General features: G+C 48.1%; 2 protein-coding genes across 4 annotated transcripts in view; one reads left to right on the top strand and one right to left on the bottom strand.

Annotated features, from left to right (window-relative positions):
- The window catches only part of MARF1 (meiosis regulator and mRNA stability factor 1), a 43,967-nt gene extending 39,944 nt beyond the window's left edge, over positions 1-4,023 (top strand). For both annotated transcript variants that reach the window (XM_079797355.1, XM_079797354.1), the window contains exon 27: positions 1,503-4,023. In XM_079797355.1, the coding sequence (XP_079653481.1) occupies positions 1,503-1,726 (224 nt within the window). In that variant the 3' untranslated portion in view covers positions 1,727-4,023. The remainder of the gene's footprint in view (positions 1-1,502) is intronic.
- Positions 1-19,511, bottom strand: part of BMERB1 (bMERB domain containing 1) — a 114,153-nt gene that overhangs the window by 3,102 nt on the left and 91,540 nt on the right. The window contains exons 5-6 of one of the 2 annotated variants that reach the window (XM_079797506.1): positions 19,220-19,302; positions 15,591-16,561 (exon numbers count right to left, since the gene is read on the bottom strand). The exons of the other annotated variant lie outside the window; for it this stretch is intronic. Coding sequence (XP_079653632.1) covers positions 16,449-16,561; positions 19,220-19,302 — 196 coding nt within the window. The 3' untranslated portion in view covers positions 15,591-16,448. Of the gene's footprint in view, positions 1-15,590; positions 16,562-19,219; positions 19,303-19,511 lie in introns of those variants that run through there. 2 annotated transcript variants of the gene reach the window in all.

Below are 19,511 nucleotides of genomic sequence, written 5' to 3'. Positions count from 1 at the left end.
ATTATTTAGGACCCTCTTCCTATCAGGGTTCCTCCTGAGCCTGAGTTGGCTTAGGGAGCAAGCAAAGGAGTGATGGTTCGACTTGAGGGATGGTACAGCTGGGCTACAGAGAAGGCACGCTCATCACCAAACATGCTGTCCCTCTGGCGGGGTCTCCATGATGGCTCCAGGGCGGTGGGGCTTTATGAGGGGTGAGAGGGCAGGGATGGGCATCTGTCCGACTGCAGACCCTGCACAGTGTCTGAGAAGGAAGAGGAAGCTGACGGGGTTGTGCACTGACTCCAGCCCATGCTGCACCGCTCCCCCTGCGTGCCTGACACTGCGCTGGGGCTGACAGACTCAGCACATTTAGGTGGCAGGCAGAGCTTGTGTGGTGACTGGAGATGAATCTAGCTCCAGGCTGCCTGACTAGCAAGTGGCAGAGTTAGGATTTGAACCCAAGGCCTCCTGTCTTTCTGCTGCGTCATCTGACCTGACAGGATGGCCCTTCTTCTCAAACGAGGAACTTCCTTGTCGTCCTCCCTGTGTGAGCAGCCCTTCTCCACCCTGCTGCCGAGCTGCTGTCCTGGCCACAGGGACCGCTCCTGGCCACCTGGCCGATCTCACACCCTTAGTCTTCTCTAGCAGCATCCGAGAGCAGTGAGAGAACTGAGCTGTTCATCCGGAAAGTGGAGCCGGGGACCCGTACGCCTGGCTTCTGAGACTGATCTGGCCTGTGGAAAAGCAGGGCGTGTCCCCTGGAGAGCATGACGAGCGCTGGAGGGAGACTGACACGAGCTCTTCCATGGGGTGTAGCCTGGGTGCACTGAGCGTACATGTGCCACTAGATACAGCAGCCATCCACACGTTACGAGAGAGAAAACTATTTTGAATGGTGTGAGCAGTTCTGTCTGCTATTCTCAGTGAAAGCCAGCCCGAGAAGGGAGTTGGGCTGTGCGTCACTCTCACCTTCTGCGTGCCTTCAGTGTGAGAGCCCTTGCACACGCAGTGGGAGTCGAGGTATAACAGTGCATCTCCTCCAGGCAGCATGGCTCTGTATGCACAGCAGCATCCCAGGAGCACCGCTGGGTGTGACTTCCTGGGTTTTCTAGGGCAGTTACGACTCTGTGCCATACTCTTACTCCCCGCCCCCCCCCCCACCTTAGACCTGCAGAGTAAGGTCCTCTGCCAGGGCCCTTCTGGGTCCTTAACTACCTGACAAGAGTGAATGGGCAGAGAAGCCAAAGTAGGAAAAATGTTTTTAAATCATTGCTCAATGATTTGAAGGCAAAAGTGAAGATTTCTAAAACTTTGTAATCCAGGGGAGAGCTGAGATGCAGTTTATAAATATTTGACTGTGACACGTAATATTGGCCACACAGCTGATAATGTAAATGGTGGCATGGGTGTGACATTTGGGGGGTTATTTTTTAAATATTTTTTTGTGAAAAGATGAGAGAGAAACTAAAAACCAATACTTGCAGGTCCTAGAACTAAATCTGTTTGCTTCTCTGTGTTTACAGAAATTATGATTTTAAACCAAGAAGAGAACACTGAACCAGTAAATAACAAAAAGTTGACCTCCGACTCCAGCTCCTCTTGTGTCCCGGCGCCTCCCTGCCCCCCCTCGGACACCCCAGAGTCCCAGCTCAGCAAGGGCCCTGTGGAAAGCCCAGCCAAAAAGCAGCCCAAAAATAGAGTAAAATTGGCAGCCAACTTTTCCTTTGCACCTGTAACCAAGCTTTGACTCATTCTGAACATAGAAGTAGGACGGGAACACTGTCTGATTCTGCACACACAGTGGGTTCAGAAGACACAGCCCTTGCTGTTTTAATGAAAACCCCTAGAAGCCACCTCCTCCATCCTTAGATGTATTCCATACGTTTTTGTTTTTTTTCCATTGAACACAACTTGGAGCTAAAGTTTTCTACCTCCCCCCCCCCCCCCCCCAATTATTTGAAAACAAAAGTCCTGGCATTTGTTAAAGAATTCTTAATATATTTTACCAATTTTTTTCTTAATTATTATGAAATATAATGGTGTTCCATAAGAAGAAAGCAGTAAGAACTCGGCTAGAAGGAAGTAGTTTTACTTCCATTAAGCCACATCAGTGATATAATCCTCCATGTAGCATAATATAGTCTCTAAGCCTTTGCTTACTGATATTTTCAGGTGGTATTAATCATATGCATGATGTGTCTTGAAGCAAAGCCTGTTCAGTGGCCTGCGTGTTCACACACTGAAGGAGGGTGGGCCAGAAGTAAGAATGTATTTTCAGGTTGGATATCAAGGTCCTGGCTTCCATGTGACTTGTAAGAGTGCCTTGTTTTTTATTTAACTATGTCTGTAGTTGACAAAAGCGGCTTCATCACAGAATTTTTTAAATGTTTTTCCACTTTGGGGTTCCATTTAGGAGCTTCTAGAAAGTTGATGATTTAAGCTTCCCTTTTATGTTAAGTTCCAGTTTGACATGCATTAGGTAAAGAAGGAGATGTCTTGGTGTCGTGAATTTAAAGTCAGTGTTTGAAGTCCACACATGATTGTGTGTCAAGAGGCAATGTTGGGAAGAGTGTCTCGTTCTCAAGTATGCAATGCATAAAGTACAAATCAGCTGAGGGGTGAGGTGCTTCATCTGGGGCGGTACGGATACTCTTCCCACTAGGAACACACAGAAATTGTATCTAAACATATAAAGGCCAAGGTTGGTCAACTTAACTTGGTTTTTGTCCTTTTAAAGCTGGTTTTGATAGTCGGGAAGCTCTGTGTATGTGTTTGTGTGTCTTAATAGTGTCTACTTTAACTTGGTTACTTCTCGCTGTTGGAAGCATGTGCAGGTTTTTTGTGATATCTGGTGTTGGTATTTGGGAAAAGCCAACCTGTGAGGGAGCACTGCCCTGTTGAATGACCTTCGCCCCGAGGTGGCTGAGGCATCCGGTGACAGGTGGCCTCTCACCCCTCCTAGAGAAACCTGACATTTACAATGGGTTGTATTTGTTGGGCAAAAGGCGGGTTCATTCATAGAGCAGAAAGAACCTGTTGACAAAAGGTCTTCCACTAGTTAGATGGTTTCTTTGGGGGAAATGTTTATATTTTGTAATTTCTGGAAAGCCAGAAAACGGGCTCTGATTTTATAGCCAGCATTTTAATAAAATGCCACAAAATAAGGGCTATAGAGAGATTTTTACAAGATAGAAGTTTGTTCCCCAAATCTTTTCTATGAAGCCAATGATTCCCAGTTCTCAAGACGTAGCCCCAATCAAGATGGAACTACATTGGAAAAGCCTCTGAGCGTGATGGCACCTTGCGATCCCGCTGGAGGCTTTTCCTCCACAGACGTAGTGGGACAGGAAGTACAATGCAAATGTGCAGTTTTTTAAAAGAAGCTTTTAAACAATGTGCTAGAGTTAGTGTTGAGAACATCAGTTGCCTTAACCTGAGATTTCATAAGGCTGAGTTTGCACGCTTGGACTTTAGTTTTGCTCTCATGTAAAGAACTGTGGACTTAAAAACATAAGAGGTACTATTACAAGTCACAAGGAACAGTCTCAAAGAGCAGCTTCTTTGGGCAACAAAGAAGAGACTGACGTTGTATGCAGTCATGTGAGTGTGGTCACACCATTTGCTGGAGTCGCCAGTCAGCCTGGGCCACGTGTATGACTAACAATCGCTGTGTGAAGATAGGAAAATACAGCGAAGTTCATTGTGTTCCTAATGTATTCCACAATGGCCAGTCCAATTACTATCTATTTTTTTTATCCAGAGGCTTAGTTAAATGATGTAACAAAATGATATATAAGAATTAAGACAATGAAATTCTTGATTTCTCAGTGGAAAGACATACCGGATTAGATTTATCTTTAAAAAAAGACAAAAGTTACCACCACAACCCCCTTCCCCATCTTGCACTGTTTGTTTTGGATTGGGCTTGGGGGAGAGATGTTTTTCTTAACTGTCTATTTTGTTTGAACACTTTTTGTGGTTCAAGTGCTGTTTTGTGTGTTGGGACCAAACAGTTGTCAATAAACTTTACAAGCAAGCATCCGATGTGAGTGTTCCAAGTGAGTGTTTGAGGGGAGGGAGTATAAACCAGTCCAGTTCTGTCATCTTTTCATTTTGGGTTCCCCCAACTTCCCACACTTTCTGAAAATCGGCGGTGGAGACAAATTGATCTTGACACTTTGGAGGCCCTTTTAATTTGGCACCCAGCCCTGGCAGGTGACTGGGTATGGGTCCTTTGTGGTCAGGACTCTCCGAGGTTTGCAATCTAGTTCCAGGTTATAATCATGTGTGGAGAAAATAGAATAAGCACAGAACGCTCCAGTTATAAAATGGATAATTCCTAGACTCACTCTCACTATGAAAGAAATCCATTTTGCAGGCTACCTTGGTCTTGGTCCCTGCCAGGCATGCTTTTTTAATAAGCCCTTTTGGAAAACACATTTTATAGATTCCATTGTGAAGCCTTTCCCTGGGACCACCATTACCACTCACCCCTTGTACGAATCTGAAAGGACCCAGAAGAGACTTAAATGTTTGGGTAAATTACCTTTTGACAAAGTGCAATTTTTTTAGAAGTTCAACATTAAAAAGCTTTTGAAAACCTTTGGCAATCCTTTCAAAACATCTCTCATGGTAGCGAAGTTTTGCAGAAAAACTTGAGTTGCCACCATGCCCCTAAAGAGCAGGGCAGTGAAGTTTTGTAGGTCTAGTTAAGGGTTTCAAACAGGGCCTTGCATTTGTCTCTGTGCATTTCCCATCTGATGTGGAGAAGGTAGCTTAAAAGATGGCTGGCTGAGAGACAGCAGACCTGTTCATGCAAAGATGTGATCCTCTAGGACCCAACTCCAGATGTGCGGTCCACCCCATCTGTCTCCATCACCAGTGGACGTTGATTTGTCTTGTCTGGTTTCTGGCTGCCTCAGTGGACAAAGGCTGAGTCACAGCTCAGAAGCATCCCTGCTTCCTCCCACACCAGTGACCTGCTGTAGCCTCCACTTGCTCTGCAGATTGGCTCTGGGGCTGGGCGAGGGGCAGGAACCCTGACTCACTGCCCCATAAACCAGCAGTCAGCGTGGTCCTCACCATTGCTTTACTTGACCTTGCACTCTCCCACATTGCTTTCCGTCAGGCTTGTACAATAACTGGCCCATCTCCCAGTTGCTAATGTGATTAGAGCAACAACCTCCTCTAACTCGACTATGGGGAGAAATGCAGAGAAGATAGATCCAATTGGCTTGTTTGAATTAATACTTTCAGGGCCAAGTGTCGAGTTTCTTTCCCGGGAGAGTTCTAGTCTTTCCCTGAGAGGTCGGCAGCCCTGGGTAACAGCTTAGGTTGGAATATGAAGAAACCTAGTTGCCTTTTGGATGAATTCGGCAAATTTTGGAACAGCAAGAAAGAGAGAACCCAGAACCCCTCCTTCTTCAGGTGGGTGGGATGAGGAGATCTCAAGTCCAAGGTTGAGGCCAGAACTTCCCTCAGCAAGATGAAGAGAAGAAGTCACGTTTTCTGGGAAGGAAGGACTTAGGAATGGGGACTAGGGCACAGAGGAGGGGAAGGGGAAGAAACAGCTGCAGGTGCCACAGCGGTGAGCCAGCCAGGAGCACTGCAGCAGTTGGGGTGACCCAGGCTGGCAGGGCAGATGCTGGCACCATCTCTCCCATCTCTGCCTGAAAGCCTTCCAGATGCAGGGCCTGGTGTGGACTCTGAGGCCTGACCCCTGCTGACCCTCCCCCATCTCCCCTCTCCTGACTGAGGGCCCCAGGTTTTGTTGGCTGTCAGCTAGAAGCCACCTGCAAATCCTATAGGCCACCCACAGTTCCCTGCCACAGGGGCTGCCTCCAATGGCAGCTTAGTTCACCAAGCCAGCAAGGAGAGCCTCTCCAGTCTGCTGAGAAGGAGCCTTATAGAATGGAACCTAATCAAGGGAGTGACCTCCCATCATCTTTACCAACTTCCACTCGTTAGAAACAAGTCATAGGCCCCACCTCTTAGACAATCCCTAAGACTTGACAGGAGGCCCAAGACATCCTATCCAGCTTCTAGCAGGGGAGAAAAGGGGTCCTGAGCTACACCTTTTGAAGGCCCACAACCAAGCTTCGAAGCTGACAGGGCCCTTAAAGTCAGGCTAGACTACACCACCCTCACACTGGGTTATAGACAGGGGGTGGGGGTGAGAGTGGGGGTGGAGATGAGGCTGGAGAAGCTGAGCCATTGCCAAGTCATTGAGTGGTAATGGTCTACACAGCTCCCAAGCCCAGTCTTTATTGAGGTCCTCATAGGCGTGCCAGGCACTGAGCCAGATGTGGGGACCCCAATGAATAAGATGTGGGCCCAGCTGTGCCTTCTTGAGGCTCAGACAGGAAGACCACTCGGGGGTAGTGGTCCTCAAATCACAGAGGGCATCTCATCACCAGGGAAACGTTTAAAATGCAGGCTATCCACTAAAACCACCGGCCTGGGCTCTTCAAAATCGTCAGGGTCATGAAAGACAAAACGACTGAAGGAGGTTAGAGATGTGGCAAGGAAAAGCAATGCTTCTTCCTGAACCACATCCCAAATAGGGGAGGAGGAGGACAGTTGCCATAATACAAATTATTGGGAAAACTGATAAAACGTAAATACTAGGAAGGAGTACCGAGTCACTGTAATATGAAAGAGAACACCTGCGTTCTTTACTACACGCTAGAGGACTTAAGAGTAAGGCGACATTATGTCTACAACTGAGGTCTTCCAGAGAGAAAGGCCGTGAGTGATAAAGCAGATGCAGCAAAATGCCAGCAACCCGTGAATCTGAGTAAAAGGACACACAGGAATTCTTTGTCTAAGTTCAAAGTTATTTCAGAATAAAAATCATCTTACATTGTTGTGCAGGCTCGCGGGCCTCCCTGGAGATGGAGGCCTGCACGTGGGCAGTCAGGGTGGCAGCTGGCTGTCCCAGAGCCACGCTTCCACCAGCACCTGCAGCCACCGAGGCGCTTCCTCAGGATTCTCCCCTTTCGGACCTGCAGGTTGTGCTCCTGGGGGTGAACAGTTGCTCTGAATCTGAACAAACAGCTCTTGGTTGAAGCAAGTCAAGACCATGCTAGAGACCCACAGGGGACTGGCAGTCCCAGCTCCAGCTCAGTTTCCTTCAGTGTGGGCTGCCTGTGGGCCTAGTCCTAACGATGGAGAAAGGAGGCACAGGGCATTCAATCAGACCAGGGGTCTGAGTTCTGTCCTGGTTTTGGTGAGGTGATGACCTTAGCAATCCCTGCCCTTCTCTAAAATACCGTTTCTTATCCTCTAAAAGGCAGCGAACCCTTGTTTTTCACTTCCCAGCATCCATTCTCTTTTCTTCTGGCACAACTGGGCTGACACCTCTCTCCTCCTTCCCCCTGGCTCCAGGGTCAGCCTTTGGACCCCAACTTGGCTAAGCAGAGAACCACACCCCTCAGGCCCAGCAGGTGATTCCCGAATGACAACAGGCTCAACATGGAGTCGCTTATGCTAAGCCCCATATCACCAAACTGGAGACGAACTACAGTTGCTCCTCTCCCAGAAATGGAACCTTGAACCAGTCGATCAGGAGTCAACGATCAGCCCTAGTTAGGCCCTCTGCCTGATATCCCCTGCCATCCCCAATAAGGAACGTGACCTGGCGGTAACCAACTCACTTTTTTTTTTGAGTATAACTTCCTCATTCCTGCTCCCTTCTGCCTATAAACGTCCCCCGTTCTGCGTAGCTCTTCGGAGCTCCTTTCTATCTGCTACATTGGATGCTGCCAGATCTGAATTAAATTCTGCTCAAATTCTTAACATTCTCAGTATGCCTCAGTTTACCTTTTAACATGACCCAAGCCAGGCCTGAGAGATTCCAGGCTGGGATTTCTGTTGAATTCATTGGGGTTTTACTCTAGGAGGCCGGAAGCTAGGAGCCATTGCCATGGGCCCTACAGAGAGAGTCTGCCTCAAGAAGCCAGCGCACGGGAGGCGGAACGGAAAGGTGGGAAAACAGTGAGTCCAAGTGACATTGTTTGGTGCCCTAGATCCCAGATATCCCAGCCCAGGAGCCAGGAAACGCCCTTACTTTTTGCCTGTTTGGCTAGAGTTTCAGTCACTTACAACCGAGAGAATTCTAATGCAGAGAGCTCTAGCTCTGCATGAGGGACAGGGGGGGGGGGACCCAGAGAGGCCCTCAAGGCAGGGTGGCCCCTTTCCCCACGCCACCCCCAGCCTCACCTTCCCCAACTCCTCTCCCTTCTGCATCTCCCTGAACCCCAGACTCCGTTCACTGCCCCCTCCCACATTCCTGCAGCCTCTGGGTTTACCACGCTTGCTCATTAAAACCCAAGTGCTGCTCGAAAGAAATGTGGGAGGAGGAACAACGAACTGCAGATATCATCCCAGTGGAGAAATAAAACTTTGTGGGTGGAGGTGAGCCCTGAGCTGGCAACACGGCGGAGGCTTCTCTGGACTTGTGATGGGGACCTGGAGTAGCGGTTGGACAAAGACTGGAGGGAGCCCAATAGTTCCAACAAAGAGGGAGGGAAACTGCTGGTGAGGCCTGGGGACAGGGTGAGCCTCATGGCGGCTGCTGGCAGAGCTGGTGGAAATGGGGAATTGAACAGTCAAGCTGCCTTGGTGTGTGTGGCTGTGGCTGTGGCATAACCCCCTCCCACCCGCATAAACCTGGAAGGGTGGCTGTGTGTCCCAAGGCTTTGTGCAGCTTGGCTTCTGTGGTGAACGGAGAAGAGTTCCACATGGGGCTTAGCAGGAGTTGAGGGAGAGGGTGGCTGTGGGAAGAGAGGCGAGGGGGGTGGAGAACTGGTAGCAGTCAGGGTCAGGTGTGATGTGGGAAGGTGCAGACATCTTGAGGAAGCACTTGGAATCGGAGGACCACAGCGTCACACAGCAGCATGTTCACGTGCCGCTCACTGTCACATGCCTGAGGGTCCTCTCATCCTGTCCTCCCCCAGCCCCAGGCCCTACTAGACCCTCAGCGAATAGGCAGCCTTCTTATTCCACAGCTTCCTACCTTTAGATTTAACCAATAATAATCAACTTTACGGCACGTCTTGTTCTGCACCCTTCCCACAGGTTGTCTCTGTTAATCCTCCCATTGTTCTCCCCAGTTTACAGGTCTGGGTTTACATCGGGAGGGGTTCCACTGACTCCACACCCCAGCCCTTGTCACTTTCTCAGTTCTTTCCCTGGTGCTAATCCTGCCGGGCGGTGGGCTCTGTTCAGGCTGAACACTGGTGAGGAGGCCTCCTCTTGCCCTCCAGTTTGACGTCCTTGTCTCTCACCAGGACATAATTGCACAAAGGCAAGACCATCCCTGTCTGCCTGTGTTCCCTGTGTTCATCTGTGTTCCCTAGTACCTAATGCCTGTAGTGGAATCTATATATATAAAAAGCCACTGGCCAGAACGCTGTAACGACCGGAACAACTGGTCGCTATGACGCCCACAGCAGCCAACGAACCAGCCCGATGGGGGCGGGGCCAGCCAGCCAACCTCCTGCAGCCCCTCCCCTGGCCTGGCCCTACACCAGATCGGCCCCCCAACCCTGATCAGGGGTAGGGCCAGCCGGCCAACTGCCTGTGGCCCCTCCCCCAGCCAGCCCCACCCTTGATGGGCCCACACCACCCCAATCAGGGGCAGGGCCCACCGGCCAATCACCCACGGCCCCTCCCCCCAGCCAGCCCAGCCCTCATAGGACCCCGATCGGGGTGGGCCAGCCTGCCAACCTCCCGCCATCTCCTCCTCCCAACAGGCCCAGCCCAATCTGCCCCGATTGGGGCCAGGCCAGCTGGACCCCACCTGTGCACGAATTCGTGCACTGGGCCTCTAGTTAATTCATAAATGAATGGGAAAATGACCTGAAGTTTGATCCTCAAGCCAGCTTTCTTTCATTCTTTCTTTTAACGTATTTTTATTGATTTCAGAGAGGAAAGGAGAGGGAGAGAGAGATGGAAACATCAATGATGAGAGAGAATCATTGATTGGCTGCCTCCTGCACACCCTCTACTGGGGATTGAGCCCACAACCCAGGCATGTGCCCTGACTAGGAATTGAACCATGACCTCCTGGTTCATAGGTTGACGCTCAACCACTGAGCCACGCCAGCCAGGCAAGCCAGCTTTCTTGAGTGCTTTGCCTCAGCCTCTGCTGCCCACCCAGCTGTCCTGCTGGTGACTGGCATGTGAGTCTTGGCTGGTAGATTGGGCAGGTTGTAACTGCTTCTTCTCAAGCTACAGAGGAGCTGAGCTAGTGAGCTCCCACAGCTCAGGACTGTCCAGCCAGTTAAGGTTTATAAGAGGCTCAGCTGCTGCTGGAATGGCCATGAATCACCTCTCATTGAGTACAGCTCAAAGGGAAGGTGTGCTGATGCTGCTGGAATTAGAAATGGGAAATAAACACCCTGGGTCTGGCTCTCACCCTGCTCTCAGACTCAAGTCCTGGCTCTAACACATGCTGTGTGACCTTGGGCTAATCACTTCCCCTCTCTGAGCCTCAGTTTCCCTATCTTCCAAATGGGTGTGATAATCCCTCCCACTCTCCAATGGATCTGTGGGTGAGGGAGCCCTCTCCTGCCTGGGCATCTAGCTCCCATGCCTGCACCTCGCTGAAACTGCTCTCGCCAACCCCATCCCCTTGTGGGCCCTTTTCGTAAAGTTCTTAAAGTCACATGACCTCTAGGTCAAGTTGGATGCTCCAGAACACACCATCCTTGATATTGTTCAGTGTTTCTTCTTCCTCCCCAGCTGCCTCTACCTATTTTGTTCCCTTGAAGGTACAGTTTCAAACTGAGAAGCAACACACCTGGTTAGATCTGCACTTTAGGAAGGCCATTTTGGCTTCAGAGTGGCACACAGGTGGAGGAGAGAAAGAGCTGGCAGGGAATCTGAGTTCTTGGCACAGGAAATAACATGTGCAAGTCCAAGAGAGAGGCCAATGGCGAACATGGCAAGAAGAACAAAGAATCCAAAGAATCCTTTTTGAGCCCAGCACAAAGGCGGACCCAGGTGAGCAGGTGGGATGAGGAGAGGGATGTAGGAAGGGGCCAGATCGAGAGGGCTTTTAAGTCACATGAAAGTACAAGGATTTCATCCGAATGGCCATGGGAATGGTTTTAAAGGGGGGAATGACACTTGGGTTTGCGTAATACAGGAAATCACCTGGCTGCTGTGCGGGAAATGACCAATGCGAAGAGGGATCACTGACAGTTAAGAAGCTACTGCGTTGACCAAGCAAAAGATGGAGGTTACACTGAGGATATGGTGGTATAAACATATCCTAGAGAAATTTAGGAGGTAGGCACTAAAGACTTGGCAGTTGTGTGGCTGTGAAGAGGAATATGAGAGTCAAGGACAAGTCCTAGGAAATCTTGGGCAATTGGGTGGTACATTTTCCTGAGATGAAAAATCACAGGGGAAACTTAGGACAATGGTCAGCCAACTTGTTCTTAAAGGGCCAGAGAGTAAATGTTTTAGGATTTGCAAGCCACATGGTCCCTGCCACAACTCCTCAACTCTGCTGCTGTAGCACAAAGGCAGCTAGAGCCAATACATACAAAAATGTACTTGGTCATGTTCCAATAAATATTTTTCAAAAAGAAGTGGTGGGCTGGTTTGCTGACCCATGTTTTAGGACATGTCACATTTGAGGGGCCTACTTTGGATCCAAAGGGAGATCTACAGGGAGCAGTTGGAGACAAGGGTCTGAGTGTAGGAGAAAGGTCTAGGCCAGAGAGAGAATCCAGGAGCAGTCAGAGTGCAGATGGGCATCTCAGACCAGCAGAGGGGGGGCGAGCAGAATGCTGAGAGCCAGGCCCTGAGGACAGGAAGAGATAAAAAGGACTGGATAAATGTCTTTCTGAGTGGTGGGAGGTACACCTAGAGAGTGAGCGCCTCAGAAGTCGAGTGTGTGTGGCAACATGGCACAGAGAGCTGGGCAGCATGAGGGGTGCCAGATTATGCCACCCCAAAAGGTGTCTCTTTGGCATTGTTTTGAGCTAAAGGCCATTGAGAACCAGCTGATGCACAGAAACTCTAAAAACAGGGATTTTATAAAGGAAATTTCCATTTATAAACGAAGTTTAAATTCCCACTTGTGAAAGGTGTCTCCCTCTCCCATACCAGGAAGAGGAGGACTCTTATCAATGGAGAAGGTAGGACTTAAATCTGCACAACAAAACTTACTAAACAACCCTTGTCTACCATACTTTTACCAGTCACCTATGCATTACTTGTCTCCCTCCCCCACCCATCGCCTTCCCCCATCTTTCCCCACCAGAATCCCCAGAACCCCTTTCCTTTATTATTATTTTTTAAATATTTTTAAAATTGATTTCAGAGAGGAAGGGAGAGGGAAAGAGAAATAGAAACATCAATGATGAGAGAGAACCATTGATCAGCTGCCTCCTGCACGCCCCTGGATCGAGCCCCCAACCTGGGCATATGCCCTGACCGGTAATCAAACTGTGACCTCCTGGTTGACACTCAACCACTGAGCTACATCACCAGGGCTCCCTTTCCTTTGTTTTAACCTCAGATGGTAGAGAAGCCCAAGCTCTTTGGGTTACTCGTTGCTGGGTGCTTCCCGTGTGTGTCTGTGCGTGCATGAGTTAACAATTTCTCTTTGTTTAACTCTTGTTTGTCTGTCTTTGGTCAGCCCCATTTACAGAGTCCCATCTGGAGAACCTAAGATGGATAAGGAGAAAGATTTTTTTTCCTCCTCTATATAACCAAATGGTTACATCCCTGATGAGGAGGTGAGCGACAAGAGAGCGACAGAAACCAGATTAAAATAGGTTGAAGAGGGAGTAGAGATGAGAAAAATGGAGATAGTAAGATGATGAACAAGTCTCAAGAAGGCTGTGAAAATATAGAGAAGAGAAGGTGGTGGCTGCTAGGGAAGTTGGAATGGAGGGTTTGTTTGTTTTTTAATGGGACAGATTTGCTTAAATGCTGATGGGGAAAAAAAGGACTGTTGAGGTTACCGGAGGTGGATGCTGAATGGCGATCCCATCACTGACTACCTATGGGACCTTGGATACCTTCCTCATCTGCAAAGGGGAAGTAATAATAGGGTCTGCCCTGTGGGTTAAGGTGAGGAGATGAGAAAATATGGATACATGGCTCAGTGCATAGCAATAAGCTCTCAACAAATGTTTCTCCTGTTATTATCTTCACCCTTCCCCTGCACCCCCCTTGGCTTCCAGAAGGAGCGAGTCTGGGTGTGAGGGTCCAGAGGTCTGCAAGGTTTGTCAGCTTTGCAGACAGCTCTAGTGATCTGGGAGCATCTTAAATTATTACTTCCTTCTGCTCTTCTGTAAAAGCCTAAATAAATGGTGGGGTTTTGTGTTTAAAAAAAAATCAATAGGAATAGCAGGAACATAAATTAGGTCTACCCCAGGGTTCCGCAGATGTACTACAGGCAGCATTTTTATGAGGGCTTCGATCTCCTTTGGCTTGTTAAATTGGTGACTGTCTTTAATTGGTCTGAGGTCAGGCCTTCCAGACCCACATTTTCCACAGGCAAGGGAGAGTGGCGGGCCCTTAGCAGCCCACGTTTTTATTGCAAAAGTGAGGAGCACCTGTGTAGTAGGTTGAATAGCCTCCCCCTAAAAGTCATGTCTACTTGCTGTCTCAGAATGTGACCTTATTGGAAATAGGGTCTTTGCAGAAGTAATTAAGGATCAAGATGAGATAATCCTGGATTTAGGGTGGGCTCTAAACCCAATGACTGGTGTCCTTATAGAAACAGGAGAGGACACAGACACACACACAGAGGAAAAGGCCATGTGAAGACGGAGGCAGCGATTGGAGCGATGAAGCCAAGGATTGCCAGGAGCTGGCAGAGGCCAGGAAGGACTTTTCCCTAGAACCTCAGAGGGAGCATGGCTCCGCTGATAGCTTGATTTTACACCTCTGGCCTCCAGAACTGAGCATAAGTTTCTGTTGTTCAAAGAGACCCTGGATGAGGTAACAGGTGATGGCAGCCCTAGGAAGCACTTCAAGTCTGGCTTCATGGCAGTGAAGGGGGACAGTGTTCCCTGAGGCCAGTGTGGAGGCACTGGCGGTGGTGGTGCCTCTTCAGTTTCAGGAGGCAGGAAGTGGGTGCACGTGCTGGGACCTGAGGCAGAAACACATCTGAGACAGAGTAGGAGGGGCTTGCTGCCCACTGGGAGAGGCCATCGGCCCAAGACACTGGTTCCTCGGTTAGATTTGTGTCAACTCCAAAGCTGCTGTGACTTGACAGACATTCAGATTTACCTTGTAGCTGTTGTTATTAATCCTCACCTAAGGATATTTTTTCCATTGAAGGAGTGTGTGTGTATGTGTGAGAGAGAGAGAGAGAGAGAAACATCCATGTGAGAGAGACACATTGATTGGTTGCCTCCTGCTCGTGCCCTGACCGGAGTCAGGATTGAACCTACAACCCAGATATCTGCCCTTGACGGGAAATCGAACCCACAACCCTTCCGTACATGGGCCGAAGCTCTAACCACGGAGCCACACCAACTAGGGCCAGATTTACTTTTTTTTCCCCTCAGGAAAAAAACAAGAATATTCTTTAATAGGCTGGTTTACTCATATATCTCTGGTTGCTGTTTTCTTTATTTGCCCTTCTGCAGCTTACCTTACCTAATAAGACATGTTGTAGATGAAAGGAGTTTTTGTTTTGCTTTATTTTGTTTATCTGGCTAATCCCAGATACTAATGATGTGCTAAAAAAGTCTTATCCCTGTTTCAGCTGAGTTTGACTTTCTAACAGTGCAAAAAACACTTATAATTCCAGTGGGATCAGTGGTTCAGATCTACCTTTAATTTATAAATATATTTCTTTAAATGCAATCCATTCGTAGCCTAAGAACTTTACTTCTAGAAGATTATCTTAAGGAAAAATCAGAAATTCAGATGAAGCTTTATCCCATAATATTTATAATACTGAAAAACCAGAAATAGCCTAAATGTCTAATAGTGAGTAAATAGTTAGGTAACTTATGGTATATTCAGAAGATTACTAAGAAACGATTGTAAATATTTTATGAAGAGTATTTAATGTTTACAAAGAACTTTTAATGATGTGGGAGAATGATAGTGATATAATGCTAAATGAGAAGAGAAAACTTGTTATGAAATGGTACATAGGATGCCAATCATTTTTTAATGCATTAAAAATATTGAAAGGAAACATCCCAAAATGTCAGAATAGTCTCTAGTTGGAGGAATTATGGGAGCTAAAAAAGGAACCCAAAGCATTCTTTCTACTTTCTATACTTTTAAAGTGACTCACTATGTACGTGGATTATTTCCATAGTCAAGAAAAAAGTAAAAACTTTGAAAGTGCTGTGTACGTGGTTTCCACTTTTATTTTCTTCGATGGATAATTGCACATCAGCAAATCTCGAGTTATGCTAACTACTTAGGCCGGTCACGACACACACGTACAGAGGTCACATGGGCTGTGCCGAGCTGGCTGTAGCTTATGTACATCAAGTTACACAGGTGGACTTGCTAGGCTGGTTAAAGTACACCACCAAATGATGGGACACGGTTGGGTCAGGCCGCCTCTCCCGCCTGCCACTGTAGTTTACAGAGGTCTGTGTGTTGGGCTGGTGAGTGGGGTCCTCTGGCACTCCTTCCGGTGGCCCCTGGGGTGGGGAAGAGCGCTTGGGTCAGCATCTGCTTGGGGGTCCCCTGCTTGTCTCCCTTGCCTTGGTGATGGAGCCTCTGGCGTTTTGCTACCTCTTCCAAGCACTGGGTGTGCTCCAGCCCAGGCCCCATCCCCTCTACTCCACATACCTGGGCAGCCATTGCAAGGGAAGGAAGAACCAAGAGCAAATGGGCAGGGCCCTGGTGTGACCCGTGCCCAGGCACGGGAGGGGAGGAAGCGGGAGACGTGACCAGGACACCACACACAAGCTCACTTTTACAGATGGGCCCTCTGTCTCCAAGGTGTGTGGGCTGTGTGGAGCCCCCCAGGGCACAGCCCCTGGAAAAGGACAGACTGGAGCTGTGCCCCCTGGGGCAGGCCTGACAGCAGAGCTAGGAGGGTAGATGGGGGATGTGTCCAACATGGTGCTAGGTTGTTGAAAAGTCGCAACTATACACACCTGGGGGTCATGCCCCTCTCCCAAGTCATTTGCATGGTGGGTTAGATACAGCTAGATAGAAGTGGAGAGATATAGTACTTTTTTGAGGAAGGACCTTTCCTGGTGGTTTGGATAAACAGTGAGACAGACTCCTGGGTTCGGCATGCTCTGGGGAGGGCCATGCGACGGTGAGGGACTCCCTATTGCTACACTCTGTACAGGGCGGCTGGGCCCGCCCACTGCGCCCACAGCCCCGGCGGCAGTCACAGGCTTGCCTTCAACCCCTTCTGCCTTTGAGAGCTCTTGGGCCCCGGTGAAATGGGGGCTATGAAGACAAGTGGATGGGAGGGGGAGTCCCCGTGGCCCCGGGGGCACCCCACATGGGGGCTACATGATATTGCACTGGGTGGCCCCACAGCAATCCTTGATGAGTGCCAGCCCGGTCTTGGCCACTGTGGGCTTGCTAGGCGGGGGCTCTGCTTTCTTCTCGGCTCGGGAGCCTGCAGCAAGGTAGGAGCACAGAGAAAGAGAGGGAAGAAGGGAGAGAGAGAGAAGTGAGGTAAGGAGAGCCCTGACCATCTGCAACCCCAGTCCCATCCCAACCCCCAGCCAGACCTTGCTTCAACTGGTGATGTGGAGAGCTGGCATGCATTTTATATGGTCATCCTGACTATTCCCATTGGCTTTCAGTCCTCAGCTTCTGGTCACAGTTTATAAACCTTATCCTATTCAGTTCTCCCTGCCATTGTATCTGCCAAGCCTATCACAGGGCCTGGAATTCAAGAAGTAGTTGGTGAATGACTAAATAGGAATTTTGTTCAAGTCACTCCAGTCTGAGAGCTCACATCTCATTCATTAGCTGTTCAGATACTTCTACCACTCAGTCTGTTAGCTCTTCATTTGGAACGTCTATTAGATGTAAGATGGGTCTTCTTATTCTATCTTCCATGTTTCATTACTTCTCTTTCATAGTCTTCATCTTTTTGTCTCTGTGCTGCATTCTGAGTGGTTTTCTCAGCTATGGTTTCTAATTTATGAATCTTCCCATCAACTGTATCTCTGTATCTAACCCATTGAGTTTTTGCTTCAGTACTGTAACTATTTTTTTAGAAAGCCAAGTGTTTGCAAATCTACCTTTTCTTTTTTAATAGCATCTTGTTCTATCATTTGTGTTGAATTCCTTCTCTTATCTCTTTAATAATTTTAAATATACTTATTGTCTCTTTTAGATAGTCTGTTATTTCTAGTTCTTGGGAGAACAGGCATTCTCTTTTCTCTTTGTTGATTCTATGGACTCCTCTCATTGTGGCTCAATTCATTGATTTTACATTTTTTGTTATTCTATTTTATTTTATTTTACTTTATTTTATTCATTGATTTCAGAGAGGAAGGGAGAGGGAGAGAGAGATAGAAATATCAATGATGAGAGAGAAGCATCGATCAGTTGCCTCCTGCATGCCCCCTACTGGGAATCGAGCATGCAACTCGGGTATGTGCCCTGACTGAGAATCGAACCATGACCTCTTGGTTCATAGGTTGATCCTTAACCACTGAGCCACATTGGCCAGGTGGTTTTATATTTTTATTGAGAGCTTATCTCCATGGGGGTTATTCTATCTGTGAACTGTGTATTATGGAATGCTGAAGGGTCCCTATTGAGTAATTTTGCACTTGCTTTGCTGGGGTCCCAGAAATTTCACTGGTTTTTTATCAGTTTTAATTTTTCCACTTAGGTTTCCAGCACTAGGTAAGTAATGTAAATTTGGTCCCCTTGAATGTGGTGCAGGCTTGGTGTTTTGATTTCTTGCCAGATTTCTTTTTTCTATCCATAACCCTACTCAGAAAGCAAGTTTCCTTACTCCTTCTCCACAGTGCTAGGTGGAGTTTTTCTAATTCCCATGGATTTACAGGGGGACCAGGGACCATGTGCCATGTTATCTCAGGGGCCTGCAGAAAGGACCATGGCTCTTCTCTTTCTTTATTCCCCTACACTGTACAACTGTGTTTTCCTGGGATGTTAACGGATGACCAAGGAAAACTGGGTTTACCACTGTAGTCATCAGCGGCAGCTTTTGGGTTTTGTCTTCCTAGCAAGGTTTCTAGCCCATTTTACTCTGGTAACATTTCATGTCCCTGTGGCTACAGGAGTGAGCATGTGACACAGATCTGGCCAATCACAGATTTTAGCCACTCGATAACAATGATGGGCCTAAGAGGTGGGGACAAAATCCAAGAAAGACCAATTAGAATCTTTCCCTGAGATTTATATATTTAGATACCAGGAGAGAGAATCTGTGCTATTGCCTCGGAGGCTGCTAAGTTTTATGGCTCTGGAGTTCTGGCCCCACAGAGGAGACCTGTATAGTAGGAGAAAAATGGAGCTAACATAGAGATAGGGGCATAATGAGAAATGGAAGGAAAGCAAGGGTTCTAACAGTGTCCAGTCCCTGAAGCCCTGGTTCTTGTGGCTCTTCTTCCAGATCCTCTGTTTTGCTAGGGACAGTTTGAATTGGGCATCCACTTCATATAACTGATAGCAACCTCACTGGATCAACAAAGAGAAGACAATTCCTTGACAGCAGGACCCATTATCAGCTTAATATGCTAATGAACATTAGAACCTTCCATACAGAGGGTCAAATATGCAGCATTTCCCAAACTTACTTCACACAAAACCCTTTATGCTCTGAGTATCTTGTGAGACTAACATTCTGAAAAGCGTAATTCTGGTTCCACTGCCTTAGAAATTCCAACTCCAAAAGAGGCCAGAGCTCCCTGAGCCTCAGTTCCCACCTCCTTGCCTCAGTGGCCACCCAGCTCCTCCTATGAAACGCATCCAACTGTGTGATTAGAGAATGGCAGCTGCTGCCAGAAGCAGCTCCACAGTTTGCAGAACCAGTGCAAAATGAAAATGCAGGGCCCCCTGTTCCAAAATTCTTAAGAACTGTAAGCACTGATGCAATCACAGGACCTTCTAGGCATGGGGCCCTGGGCAACTGCACAGGCCGCACACTGATGAAGCTGCCCCTGCCTGCCTTCATCCCGTGCACACGTTTCATCTCTAATGAGCATTTTGTTGTGCCTTCTTTGGACCTCACACCTCTTTTAAATTTCCTTTTCTCTTGGATGGGAGGAGAAGAAATAATGGATGCACTCACTGGCTGGAGATTTAGTTACTTTGTCTAGAGGTTTTAACTTGATTCTCAGGAAATCAGCCATTTCCTTGTCTTCTTCTTGCTCCCTGTGAAGACAGATGTGTAGAGACAAGAGGAAAGTAGAGTAAGCAAGGAAAGCATCAAGGAGCTGAGGAAATGAGGCAAGAGGTTACGTGTGTGGGGCCATGTAACGGGCTTGTGGATGGTGCATGTACGTTGTTGTTTGTTATATATGGTTGATATGTGTATGTTGTGTGCTCTGTGTAGGTGGTAGTTGTGTGTTGTGTGTTATGTA

This window comes from Cnephaeus nilssonii, assembly GCF_951640355.1.
Source record: "Cnephaeus nilssonii genome assembly, chromosome: 2".
Taxonomy (NCBI): Eukaryota; Metazoa; Chordata; class Mammalia; order Chiroptera; family Vespertilionidae; genus Cnephaeus; species Cnephaeus nilssonii.
This window is presented reverse-complemented; position numbering and strand designations above follow the sequence as displayed.